This window comes from Gopherus flavomarginatus, chromosome 6 (assembly GCF_025201925.1).
Source record: "Gopherus flavomarginatus isolate rGopFla2 chromosome 6, rGopFla2.mat.asm, whole genome shotgun sequence".
NCBI classification, from domain to species: domain Eukaryota; kingdom Metazoa; phylum Chordata; order Testudines; family Testudinidae; genus Gopherus; species Gopherus flavomarginatus.
Genome location: NC_066622.1, coordinates 106,334,106 through 106,348,607, shown reverse-complemented (window position 1 = coordinate 106,348,607; position 14,502 = coordinate 106,334,106). Strand labels below are relative to the sequence as shown.

General features: G+C 40.4%; 1 protein-coding gene across 2 annotated transcripts in view; it reads right to left on the bottom strand.

The window, feature by feature from the left end:
- Nucleotides 1-43: 43 nt before the first annotated feature.
- The window catches only part of RPP30 (ribonuclease P/MRP subunit p30), a 34,436-nt gene continuing 19,977 nt past the window's right edge, over nucleotides 44-14,502 (bottom strand). The window contains exons 7-11 of one of the 2 annotated variants that reach the window (XM_050959655.1): nucleotides 14,343-14,459; nucleotides 11,528-11,557; nucleotides 11,146-11,183; nucleotides 9,779-9,858; nucleotides 44-2,950 (exon numbers count right to left, since the gene is read on the bottom strand). In XM_050959655.1, the coding sequence (XP_050815612.1) occupies nucleotides 2,844-2,950; nucleotides 9,779-9,858; nucleotides 11,146-11,183; nucleotides 11,528-11,557; nucleotides 14,343-14,459 (372 nt within the window). In that variant the 3' untranslated portion in view covers nucleotides 44-2,843. The remainder of the gene's footprint in view (nucleotides 2,951-9,778; nucleotides 9,859-11,145; nucleotides 11,184-11,527; nucleotides 11,558-14,342; nucleotides 14,460-14,502) is intronic. The other variant, XM_050959656.1, reaches the window with a different exon arrangement.

Below are 14,502 nucleotides of genomic sequence, written 5' to 3'. Positions count from 1 at the left end.
TGGCTCTTTTTATCTCCAAGTGTATTCTGCCAGGTGGAGACATCATGTGGAGGGAGTACCATGATGCTGCCAGGCAGTCTGCTTCTTTCCCTTTGTTAGCTAACAATGATTAGGTGTAATTTCTTTAGAAAATTACTCAGCTACTTGGAGCTACCAGCTCAAAAGTACTGTGTTTTCATTATTAAATGCCTTTTTAGCCTTTTTTTTTTTTTAATTGTTAGATAGTGGTAAAAATTCAGTTTTGAGTTTGAATAGGCATCAGCTCCTCAGCTAAGCAGTAGTTAAAGCACAGCCAAACAGGATGGGAAGCTTGAGCAGCACCAGCCAAGGAAGTGGGGAACTGTACTCGCTCATGTTGGGAGAGGAAGAGCAGCTCTCCCTTTGCTTCTAGTAGAGAAACCAAAACTATATTTTCCTCTGCTCTCCCTTACTCTAATCCCTGTGGATGCACCAAGTGGGAGTTCTAGATCTTTTAATGTTATAGTGGGCTTTTACACTGCATTTAATTAAAACCACACACCAGTGTCACAGCCTCCCGAATGAGAGAACTACCACTGTCCCCTTGTGTACATCCCCCCTCTCCCAGTTCAGTGAGACTTTACTCAGCAAACATTAGAAAGAAACCCAAATCAAGTCCTGGTGATACACTGCTGCAAATGATGGGGTATGGACAGTCATTTAGAAATGGTTAATTATATTTAGACTTTGGCAGTGTGTGTGAATATTGTATTACAAAAGTGTGGTTTTGCATATCAGTGATTATAACCAAATATGACAATCAAAGAGCACAGATGTGATCTACTCACAAATCATCAATACCTATAGAATTTTATTAGCAGCCACCTATCATGATGACGGATGAAACAGATCATCCTCTTCAGACAAAAATTACCCCCTAATTAATCCAGCCCACTATATGTAAGTATTTAAAAAAATCTCTGTAAATGCTGGGACTTAATAAGAGGGTCCTCTTCGTTGGGTCATAGTAGATCCCTGTCACTGCCCACCACTCACGTACAACCGAGCAGCTGTGTTCATGAGAGCTAAGAACAAAACTTGCTGGAAATAGGACATGAAATAGGCTCTGACTTTTTCTTTTGTCCACATTTAGACTTGAGAAATATTTATACAGTCCAGGCATCAGAGGTTAGTGAGAGACCAAAAAAAATAAATATCCAATTTAAAGAATTAAATGTTGTGTCTCCTACTATTCTATTAGTGCTTGGGGGGGAGGAGATGAAGAACAAATAATATAGGCTGTTAGCAAGGTTATGTCCAGGCTCGAACTGATGTCAAATAGCAAGCCAGGTCACCATGCTGCTTGTTCCACATTCACAAGCCCCTCTCTCTGCATCATTCAACAAGCAATTTCTCTCTTGCTCAAAGTACCTCTCTGGCCATGGCAAGAGAAGGCAGTGTCACTCCTGTATTTAGCAGTCAGCTGGATTTGGTCTCCCCCTTTGTTTTGGCCAGAATGTCAGGACCTTGTTTATGATTCACTGAAGGACAAACTAATGTAATGACACTCAATGACTGACAAGAAGACACAGGTCAAGCACAAAGTCAAACAACATCAAGGGAAAAAACTGCACTGTATGCTCCTCAAAGTAAAAGCTTCTTGTGACTAACACAGTCCATTTCTAAATGTGTTCGTGAATTTTAAAGCAAAACTCCATCCATGGTGCTTATCCAATTGTTGAGGTTTACCTTCTATAAATCTACTGCAAAAGGACCCTTGCAGTATGTTACAAGCTATAATTAGCATTTCTCAGCTTGCTTCCAGAGGTGGCCAAAGGGCTGAAATTGTCATAGTTTGACACACAGCTGGTCCATTACAGTCTCTTACCCCTTTCATATTAGTTCACGATCAATAGAAAAGCCTTAATCAAGACTTGGAAGAGCCCTAAAAATATTTTGCAGGAGGGAGTTGATTATAATCTGCAGGCAGCTGGATGATATGCATTGAGGTAGGAACTGGTAACAAAATAGATGCTCTTGCTGGAGAGCATAGACCCTGATGCAAGTTTTATCTGTCTAAGGTTACCAGGGTTAGGCAGCTAGCATGCTGTGACCACTGCTTATTGTATTGATCACACTCAGCTAAGTGTTACCTTAGGCTCTTCTTGTCTGTCTGCTGTAACTAGCCGCTGTCTCATATTATATTTTGATTTTAAGATCTTCTGGGCAGGAACTGTCTTTTACTTGTATCATGTCTAATATAATGGGCTCAAGCCAGTAGGAGATATTGTAATACAAATAACTGACAAGGGATTTCCTTGCAATTGAAAGATGCCAGAATCTCTGTTTCAGTAGACTATCATAATGAAACAAAATTAGAGAGGGCTATTTGGACCATGCAACTATTTTTCTTATGCCAGTTGGGGGATTGTGGGTACTGGCTTGCAGTGGTAAGGTAAAATATCTGTAAACTTTCTAAACTTTGATGAAGAGAAGAAGCGGTGATCACGTTTTAGTAGGGCTAACAGTAAAATCGTGTAAACGTATAGAAAGACATGTAGCTGTAAAATTCATGCTGTAACGTTTTTCACACTAATATTACAAACACTACACCTTTCTAACCTCCAGCGATTGGGAGGGGTAGGGAAGAGACCACTGCTCTAACAAAAATGGCAAAATAGTCCTACATTATCCTTTTACCATCAGCAGTATGATCGTTCTGCTGCGGTGAAATGCTATGGATTTCAATACCCTTATTCATGCACAAACTTTTTTTTTAATAAAAGATTCTTAGCTGAACAAATTAAAATAATGAATCAAGGCATTGTGGGTGGGTAGCATGGGAAGAAAGGACTTTGTAGAAGCTCAGAAGTTGGGTTTGATCCTCATACTTCAGTCTTGGCTTTCTTGCGGACTGGGAGAACACCCTCCTCCTCTGAAGCTCGGTGGGTTTTCTTGGTGTACACCACCCCAAAAGCAGTCTTTCTGGTTTCTGTAATTTAAAAATGAAAAAAAAAACAAAGTTTAAAACAGATCAAGTAAAAGTGATACTAATATGTTAACTGCTTATTTCAGTCTGTTTCCATACCTGTGCCTAACAAGTACTACTCCATCTCCCCCACCCACCCCAACAGATAATGCTGGCACAATGCAATGGATCTGAACTATATGTTACTAATGCAGTACTTCTCAAATTTGCATTGTTGCCTATTTCAGATGGGAGATAACCCCAGATTGCCTCACTCTGCCAATCCCAAATTCCCTCTTTTCATGCAGCATTGCATCCCTTTGCTCTCTATGGTAGCAGCCTGTGCATTTCACACAGCTATGGAGCAGTAAAATATGAGCATTCAAACACATTTAAAAAGGCAACAGAGACAAAGATGCTCAAACCCAAGAATAAATAATACATATTCAAAATATTAATTATTTCAGTCTCCTGCGTTATGCCACAGAACTGGTTAACAAGATGCTAACAAGGTTATTTCATCTAGCTTTGTAGACACCTCTGGATTCCTCCGTCCCAAAGGAAAACTCCAAATTCTCAAATTTTGGAGAACAGATTCCTGTATGTATCACACAAGGGCTATTACAAATTACATTCCACTCACACTCACTGAGTCCCCCAGACACCCAGCTCCTCTTCTGTAGGCATAATTATCTTGACTTTTGGCACCACAAGACCCCACAGGCAATAGGGATTGGAAAAGAAAGTGGAACCCCTAATACAATTCCCAGGAGTGGCACGTCTGTTCATCTGCTCATCCTAATACATGCAAGTAAGTTGACTACCTACCACTCCTCTACTTCTTGGGAATCCTCCTGTGATGTCTCAGAGGAGTTCAGTGGACTTGTTCTGGAACTACTATTGTGGAGACCACAGTTTCCACACTTCACTCACCTGACATAAGAAACATGCACACTGAACTTTCATGTAGAGAAAGAGCTGAAGGTCTTGTGTACCAGGAGGGTGGGGATGGTTTAAAGTTGATTATTGGTGCAGCTCTTCCAGTGCAAACCTGAAGTGCAGATGTTCTGCATAGGTATAAGCAATGACTTGCACTGGTCAGTTATAAGACACATGGTTATCCACGTAGATAATACCCAAAACGGTCACCAATATTAGGCAAGATAATATCTATACATTGTATTTTCTATGGTCTCAATTCCTGAGATCCTGAATGTAGAGAATACAGGAATTCTTGACATAAGATAGATAAGGGGCAAATATGGCTTTCAGATCCTTGTAAACCCATGAGTTAGGAGGCAACAAGATAGTAACTGAGGGTAGAAACTAGCTCTTGAAGGTGACCTGAAAAGGGGGAGAGAAAAGTGGGCTTGTGCCCTGAAGAAGTCTGGAAAGGGTTTGCGCTTTTTAAAGCAGAAATTAAAAGATAGAAATTCAGGTGCTTGTTTTGCCTGGAGACTAAAGCAATGGGAGAACTAATTATATTATGACTTCACAAGAGTCAGGAGACAAAGCTGAATTACTAAGAGAACAAGGAGAGACTGCTTAACACTCTGTTTTCCTTTGGCTACAGCCAATGGACTAATGAACGTTTTAGAGAAAAACATCTGACACCTTGCTTCCCTTCAGCTAAAGCGTGCAATCTCACAATAGTTACTTGCATGACCCAATTCCCCCCCCCCTCAACCTCAGTCCCCAAGAGATGCTCCAGCAAAACTAGGGAACATCAGACTGGATATACCTAAAATTTCTGAAGTTAAAAAAAAAACAAACAAGGAAAAATTAAGATTATCCTGAAAGACTGAAAAGGTCTTTAGGACTTCTTGATATAACAGAAGCAGCTAAAACTGCCAAACCCACTGTGACAAAGTTCCTCCTCTACCTTGGTGGGTCCTGCGCTTATTGGCAGATTTGCTCACCTCAGTGATCTCCCCCACAGTCTGGATCAACTCCTCCTGTGTCTGATCAGGAGTTTGGGAGGTTTGGGGGGAACCTGGGCCCACCCTCTACTCCAGGTTCCAGCCCAGGGCCCTATAGATTTGCAGCTGTCTATAGTGCCTCTTGTAACAGCAGTGTGACAGCTACACCTCCCTGGGCTACTTCCCCAAGGCCTCCTCCAAACACCTTCTTTATCCTCACCACAGGACCTTCCTCCTGGTGTCTGATAATGCTTGTACTCCTTAGTCCTCCAGCAGCACACCCTCTCAGTCTCAGCTCCTTGTGTCTCTTGCTCCCAGCTCCTCACACGCACTTCCCCTCCTCTAGCTCCTCCCCATCTGACTGGAGAGAGCTCCTTTTAAAGCCCAGGTGCCCTGATTAGCCTGCCTTGATTGGCTGCAGGTGTTCTAATCAGCCTGTCTGCCTTAATTGGTTCTAGCAAGTTCCTGACTACTCTAGTGCAGACCCTGCTCTGGTCACCCAGGGAACAGAAAACTACTCACCCAGTGACCAGTATATTTACCCTCTACCAGACTCCTGCACCCCACTGGCCTGAGTCTGTCACACCACTTAAAAATATCTTATAAATTGGACAATCGGTTAAAATAAAAAAAATCAAGTGGATTTGTTTCAGCTTCATACCATAGAGAGAAAAACAGATTTGCACAGACTTGTAATAGTTTTAAGTAGTGGCAGTATGGCTTTGCATTAATCAATGAGCACCTAGTTACAACCCCTTATGCTAATTCTGCTAATTTTACTAGATGTCCAAAAATCCACAATCAAGGAAGGCAGCCATATTGGTTAAAAAATGTTTTAGAGAGAAAGTGAAGGTAGCTATAAAAAATAAAAAAAATCTACTACATAGATGGAAGAACAGGGAATTTGACTGTAATTAACATATAGAAGTTAGAAATTGTAGAAAATTGATAAGAAAGCAAAGGGACACAAGGAAAATGCTATGGCTAGCAGAGCTAAGGACAATAAGGAATTTAAGTATATTAGGAACAAAAAGAATTCTGACAATGGTATTGATTCATTAGTAGATGGATGTGGTAGAATTATCAATAATAATGCAGAAATGTTAAATAAATAGTTCTGTTTTGTATTTCACAAAATAAACAGATGACATAATGTTATCATATGATAACACACCTTCCATTCCTCTACCATCTCAGGAGGATGTTAAACAGCAGCTACTAAAGTTAGCCATTTTAAAATCAGCAGGTCCAGATAACTTGCATCCAAAATTTTAGAAAAGCTGGCCAAGGAGCAAACTGGCCTTTTAATGTTGGTTTTCAATAGTCATGGAACACTGGAGAAGTTCCAGAAGACTGGAAGAAAGCTAATGATGTCCCAATATGTAAAAAGGGTGAACAGGGTAACCTGGGTAAATACAGGTCTGTCAGACTGACAGTGGCTGATGCGGTACTCAATTTATAAAGAACTAAAAGAGGGTAATGTAATTAATGCAAACCATCATAGCTTTATGCAATATAGGTCCTGTCAGTCTAACATGATATCTTTTTTTAGGATGACATTTTAGAAGATTACAAGTTTGGTTGATAAAGGTAATAGTGTTGCTGTAATACACTTAGACTTCTGTAAGGCATTTGACTTGGTACTGCACAACATTTTGATTTAAAAAGCTAGACAAATATCACATTAACATGGCACACATTAAGTGGATTAAAAACCATCTAACTGATAGGCCTCAAAATGTAGCTGTAAATTGGGAATCATTGCTGAGGGGATGTGCTCCTGCTGTGTTCGCACAAGGATATATTCTTGGCTCTATACTATTCAACATTTTATTCAATGATCTGGAAAAAAACATTAAATCACCACTGATGAAGTTTGCCGATGACACACAAATTGGGGGAGTGCTAATAATGAGGAGGTCAGGTCACTAATACAGAGCAATCTGGATCACCTGTAAAAAGAGTGCAAGTAAACAATGTGTTTTAATACAGCTAAAACATAACTGTATACATCTAGGAACAAAATGTAGGCCATTCTTACAGAATGGGGAACTCTGTTGTGGGAAGCAGTAATGCTGAAAAAGATCTGGGGGACACCATAGGTAATGAACTGAACATGAGCTCCCTGTGCAACTTTGTTGCCAAAGAGACTAATGCAATCCTGGGACGCATAAACAGAGGCACCTCGGGTAAGAGTAAAGAGACTATTTTACCTCTGCATTTGGTACTGGTGCAACTGCTACTTTAATACTCTCTCTAGTTCTGATGCCCAAAGTTTAAGAAGGATGTTGAAAAACGGGAGACGTTCAGAGGAGAGCGAGGAGAATGACTAAATGGTTAGAAAACATGCCTTATGGTGACAGACTCCAGGAGCTCGATCTATTTAGCTTCACAAAGGGAAGGTTCAGAGGTGACTTGATTACAATCTGCAAGTACCTACATGCAGCCCAAAAAATCAGTCTAGCAAAGAAAGTTATAACATGATCCAATAGCTTGAAGATGAAGCTAGATCGAATTTAGACTGGAAATATGGCATACAATTTTAACACCGGGTAAATAACCACTGGAACAATTTTCCAAAGGTCATGGTGGATTCTCTGTCACTGACAATTTTCAAATCAAGATTGGATATTTTTCTACAAGACAGCCTCTAGGAGTTAATTTTGTATTATAAAGGAGGTTGGGCTAAAACGATCAGAGTGGTCTGTTTTGGCCTTGGAATCTATGAGTCTGGGTAGTTTAATTGGTTTTGAACAAGACTACCACCCAGGTGCAGCACTAGGCATTTATTTAGCTGTTAGGGTTATGAAATGTGGTTTCATTTACAAGCCCTTAAGGTCGAAGGCAGAATAATAGTCACAACACAGCCACAGTGTTTTAAACTCACCAAGCTATAAAAAGCAACTAGATAAAAGTTTAGGCTTTATTTTCCTCTCCTGAAATCTTATTTGTATTCCATGTAAAATGACTTGCAGAAAGGCCAACTGCTGTGTGTCTGAATGGATACACATGTTGTATTTTGGAAGATGTAACATTTTTCTCCAGAGTATTTGAAAAAGCTCAGCACTTCTGAACAAAATTTCTTGTTCTTTAAAATTCCTTTGCATCCCAGGATTTTAAAAGTGGACACTTAAAAATCGTAATGCATTGTCAAACTTCAAATCAGGATTAGCTCAGGCCTTTACAATAAGTAGATTGTTTTTTAATCTGATTTAGGGGCATCTTAATTCTGAAGTATTAAAAAGCAATGGCATAACACAGACTTGAGTGTTACTGTCTTCAGCATGCTCGTTCAATCTATCTGCACCTACAGCATTTCAATCTATTCAAAAGCACTTTACTTTGCAGAAGGATGAAAACTGATATGGGCAGTTATAATAGCACCTAACACCAGTTGTCAAATATGCTAGTATCCCCAAGCCATACATGCAATTTTCACCAACACTAATTGGAAAGATGCTCCTCTGGGTGTTGGGGAGAAAAAAAAAAAACTCCTATATATGTGTATTGCTAGCAGACAGGAAACATACCCTAGGAGAACCTTGCAAAAGAACTGCTCATTCATCCTGGGTCAGCACCTTTTTTGGCCAGGTAAAGAAAATACCAGCTTTTTTCAACATCATGGTAAGGGGTGAGCAAGTACATTTTGTCAGGGCAATGTTGTTTCAATATGCTACTATCTCTGCAGATTGGCAGGAGGATAGAGGCTCATAGTGAATAGGCTCAGACTTTCACATGAAGTCAAATCTGTCACTTACAACAGTTTCAGGTCCCACCTGTTTTGTAGTTAGAGTTCCAGGTCCAGACCCAGTGTGTATCCACTACACAGAGCAACTCAGTTCTGGCATTAAATTATTTCTATGGTCAAAACTGACCAGTCATTCACACCACTTATTATGGTACACATGGCAGACCCTTCTTACAATGAAAGAGATTCAAGCCAGAGTAAACAAAATAAAATAAGAAGTTTCTAAGGTGACAGAGTTTTTATTTTATTTAATTTTTTGTGGGGGGGAGGGAAGAGGAATCAGTGGCACACTGTAAAGAGGCTAATTGGGAAACTAGGATGTTTAAATTGAAAAAAGGCATGTTGGCTTATTCATCTCTACGCGCCAGTGAATGTAGCACATAATACAACTGGAAGACTGTTGATTTCCATTGCAGAAGATAAGAGTCAAATCTGCCTATTGTTAAATGATGACATATATGAGCATATAAGAATTACCGTCATTGTGTAGATTTCTATATTGAAAGCACAATGATATAAGTTCTAATTTTCTAATACTTCAGATCATTGCATCTCTATTAGTAGCATTTCTTAGCAAGCAGAAAACACTTTGAGTTTGATTTCACATCAGCCATGAAGTGCTCTCACAGCATACTGGAACAATTAATAAAGTCAACGTAAAATGAAAAGTCACAAAGGGAAGACAGGGGCATCTACAGAAATGCTTAAAGAGGGTGAATGCAACAGAATCTGCTGTCACCTAAGGCCAAATCTTGATCCTACTGAAGTCATTGGCAAAGTTCCCATTGATCTCAGCCAGTCCAGATTTGGCCTTTATGAATCAAAACGCTATTTTGCTACATAATGTAATAGACTGATGCGTGGCTTGATTCTATGATCCGTACTTTCCCAGAGGAACCCCATAAGTACTATAATAAGTATTCCAAGGTAATCACCACCACTGGTAGGACCATTCATTTCCTCTTACTCCTTGGGGGAGGCCACTGCATTGAGGGAGAGAAAAGTACATGGAATGGAGAAGAGGCACCTGTGGATAATCACCTAGAGAAATAAGAATGCCAAGAAGACTTTTCCTTGAAGAAAGGGCCCAACACCATTTGGATAATAAAGTGTCAGAGCTGCATTACCAAAAAAAAAATTATCTAAGTTAACATGAAACAGAAGATAGCTGTGCTGTTCACTCACCTCCGTGAAGAAGGACTGCTCTGCAGTTGGTAGAAACAGCTGCCTTGGCGTCACTTTCAGACAGGCCAAACAACAAACCTCTGCCACCTTTGTTAAGGAGCTTAGTGTACAAAAAGGAGTGAACAGATTAAGAGGTTTTTTCCCTAGGGGTAGATCTAGTCACTTGACAAATAACTGGGAACTATCAAAGCTGCAATTCAGAATGACGTCTTGTATAAAGTTACCCAAAGAGTGGTACTATTGTATGGGTGGCACTTAAAATATTGAGGATCTGATTCAATGCCCACTGAAGGCAATGGAAGTACTTACATCATCAACATTCTATTGATTCTACTAAACAAGGCTGGATCAGGCCCTAGGTCGAAGAACCCATTCCCTTTTGAGGACAGAACCTTAAGTCCAATTGAGTATTTTTCTCCAGACTTGTCCCTGTCCAGAATAGTCTTTCAATGAAGTTAGGAAACCATGTTTAAATACTGTTCCATCGAACCTGGTTTGAAAGGTGGTTTTGTAGGGCATTGTGAAGGGGACTAGGAGTTGGCCAGAACATGGAATTGCCATCCTACCAAGTATTCTGAAGCCTAGTGGGAGGAGAATCTTCCTAATTTGGAAAGAAAAGGAAACTTGGATCTACCTTCTACATGGGACAAAACAAGTTTGCCACTCTCCCATGCCTATTCAGAATCCCAGTTCAGGAAGGAAATCATCAACTGGCCTCATGGTGTGAAATACAGCAGGCGTACACATGCCCATATTCTCTAGAAGTGACAATCTAGAATGCAGAGACTCTACCTTTTTTTTTTTTTTTTGTTATTGCCCGTTGCAGTACTGTCATTCTCTAGGATTAAAGCGTGAAACCAAAATCTGTTTCTCAGATCTGACACTGTATTATATGTATTTACCTAATCACAAAAGAATCCCAATACTCCTACTGAGGACAAAGCTAATTAGAGTTATTTAAGTCTTTTTATAGTTGCAATGCTTATGCTGAAAGACTTTTAGAACAGGTAGATTGCACTCTACCTTTCCATTGAAAGGTTTTATTTTATTTTATTTTATTTTTAAACTTTGTTTTATTCAACACTGCAGCTGGGGACATAAACTAAAATCTCTTCTGTATTTCTAAAGTATGAATTTCATTCTGAAATTAAGAATTCAAATAACCTTTCTGCTGCCTTGAGTTCTGTTACAATCACTATGTATTGTATCAAAGATCTGACCTATGTACGTCCCAAGTTTTAAAAAGGTCTGCAGGGTGGAGGAGAGAAAGGCATAGAAATATTTTAGTGCAATATCAAATATCTGAAAGTCAACTCCACATTTCCTACATTATTCTTAAAGATCAGATTTTACTTGGGAAAGGATACAGATTAGCCACATCGTAAGGACCTCGAAGTTCTAATGGCTAAAACAGAAGACACAAGTGTGAATATCTACACACACCCTCAATGTATTTTAGAGAGTCACAGTTTGCAAGATAAGATTATTTACAGAAACTATCAGCCATTAACTGTTAATTTAAATTTCATATAATCATGGGTTCCCGAGTTGCTGGAGATGCTAACAAGAGAGAAAGACAATTGCTATCACCAAGGGGAAACAGGAAGTGCCCACTTCCACTAGCAGAATTAAGAAAATTCAACAATAAAGTGATACAGAAGAAACCAAAAGAAAAATTCAAAAGGGTAATTATATTGATGCTTATATTTTTAGCAGAAATTTATTTACATTAAAAAAATACTGACTTACCCTTTCAGCTGCACTAGATATAATTATATTCTAGAGAATAAAGGAGAACAAGCATTATTCTTAGATAAATGTTATTAATAAACTGAAGATTAACATAAACCCAACACGAATACTCCTATGAGTATCATTTGAAGTTAAGAATTAATTCTGTTGTCCCTATACAGCAAGAGTATCTGCTGCTTTCTGGAACAAGGAAATCCATGAAGATTGCGGATTATGGCTCCTTGGAAACAATAAACCAAAACCATCTACCAGCTCTGCAAGTTACAGAGTTTACTGGGTCAACAGTCTATACAAAAAAAAGCATAATTACACTGATTCCATCTACACTGGAATAAAACACCTGTGGCACAGCTGCCTCTGGCCTGATCATCTGACTCAGGCTCATGGGCTTGGGCTGTGAGATTGAAAATGCTGTGTCGATGTTCAGGCTCCTGGAGCCCAAGCTCTCAGACTCCCCGACTCATGGGGTCCCAGGGCTCAGGCTCCAGCCTGAGCCTGAATGTCTACACAGTAATTTCACAGCCTTGTAGCCCAACTCCAAGTCAGCTGCAGGTGCATAACTGCTGTGTAGACGTACCCTTAATTACAACCCCTCACCCAGGGATGTGAAAAAGCCAGTTACGTCAGCTATAAGATGACCCAAATAGTTTGTCTCTGTGTTTTGGAGTTGAACACACAAAACAAAACCCCTAACTCTTCTGAGGGCTGGATTTTTAAAAGATTTTTTGATGGAGGTTGAAAAAAAAAACAACCCACCCCACTTCTAACAGCATTAATTCAGCAATGGGGAGATCAAATCTTCAGCATATTTTGCCCCTATTAATAATTATACTGGCTAAAAGAACTAGCCTGACATCAGCCAGTGAGAACCCATTAATACCATCCACTGACTGATCACCACTAATACTGATTGCCTTCAATATCAGCATCCATTCATTCAGAAGAAAATGGTGGGTGAAGGAAGAATACCATACTCTTCTCCCATCTCCCTGGCTGGCTAACTCCCCTCTTTCCTTCACTAGGCTTCTATGGGACGCCTAGGCCATGGCAGAGGGTAACTGTTTTGGGGGCTCACACATCCCAGTTCTTTGCATAGCTGCCACAGTTCCTTTTATGGTGAACCACAAAGGACTCCTGACTGTAATGAGTTGAGATAAGGTGCTGGAAACCTACCTCTAAAGCATTAGCCTTAAAGATCTCTCATACCATTTTAAAGATGAAAATAGGGCTGTGGGATTCCTTCTCAGGGCAAAGCCTGAGCTGTGAGGCCTCTGCACTCTTCCCGCTGACATCACTGCCCCTTATATACCACATATCTCCAGTTAGGGGGATATGGCCCGTTTGCTGCTCTTCTACATGGTTTCACTTGCCCTCTGCTTTCTGAACATGGCATGGAGCATGGATTTCAGGAGAGCAATTGTGTGCACAAGTAGGAGCTCTGATTACCTCAGAGCTATTTGCATTTCCATGGAACGACCTAACTGTCTCCACTATGCACAAGACTACTTCTGGTGCTGAGCACGAAAGAACGTGCATTGCCCTATGGCTCAGAGAGCACCAAAAGCCAGAAGCAGAAGTAACACACAGAGGAACTTCTCCTCACACATCAAGAAAGATCTCAGGAGATGTTTTTGCTCTGCAGGTCACCTTTAAACCTGCTTACTATGAATCTCGAGGGTGCTTTTGAGTTTCAAGGGTGTTGACTGCTTCAGCTGGAAAAATCAAGCCTGCTGTTTTGAGCTGCAGCAGCCAATGCCTGTCTTTGCAGAAGGGGAACAGCCAGCAGAGTCCAGGAGGTGGCAACACCATAACTCTCCTTAGCTGGAGGGAGGCCAGAGAAGAGTCCCTGCCCAGCGCTGAGGCACGCGGGCATGGGAGGCTGAGAAGAAAGATTCAGGAAGTGGTGCTACCTATCACATCTCCACAGAGAAAGGGGAAAAAAGCGGCGATTCCTCCTCCTCTCTACTGAGGTCTGGTGAGATGCAACATATCAATAGGAGGACCATGAGGATCTTCAGATATAAGACTTTCTTCATTCCTCAGTTTCAGAAGCAGGGCAGAATATAGGACAGAGCTATTTCAGCCAGAAATCTGCCCTGTGGCAGCCAGCAGTATGGGCTTGTTTTACGTAATAGGAGTTTAGTAATGTTTCCACTTAACTGTTTTTAAATACACCTCTACCCCGATATAACACGACCTGATATAACATGAATTCGGATATAACGTGGTAAAGCAGCGCTCTGGGGGGGCGGGGCTGCGCACGCCGGTGGATCAAAGCAAGTTTGATATAACGCAGTTTCACCTATAACGTAGTAAGATTTTTTGGCTCCCGAGGACAGTGTTGTATCGGGGTAGAGGTGTACAGGCAAGATCCTGTATTTAAAGTATTTTGTAAGATATGATATGGTATGATACAATAGTTTGCCTAGATCTACAAGATATGCTTTTTGTCATTTAGAAATTCACTACATACCTTTAACAATGTGCACAAACATCTATTTTTGTGCAAATCTTAAGTCTCCAGGACTGTTTTTTGTGAATGCCCTGCATCGCCCCACTATTACAGCTGCAGTAACTGACAGGTTGCTCTGAAAAAAATCTCGACCATTTTAAAAGCATCGGCCTTAGAAATATTAGATGTTCCACAGCCAAGGGTATCTGTAGTTGGAATTATGGTTTGCACATATTGGCAGGCAAAGGCTCAATCATGTATTCAGAAATACCAGCATCAAACCTTCTTGAAACTGCTCAGCCGATGCAACTCCAGAAGAATCTGAATAACTGACAATTTTATTTCAGTTTGAAAGCTCACCTTTCCTTTGCAGATCTGCATCAGACTCAGAGCATTTGAAATTGTGTATCTTCTCATTGTGGAGTCTTTGATGGCAGGGGTGTAAAGAAGTTCAAAGTAAACACCACGATCTATTGCCTTCACATAAAAGAAAGAAAATAATCAAAGAGCAAAAGCAGAG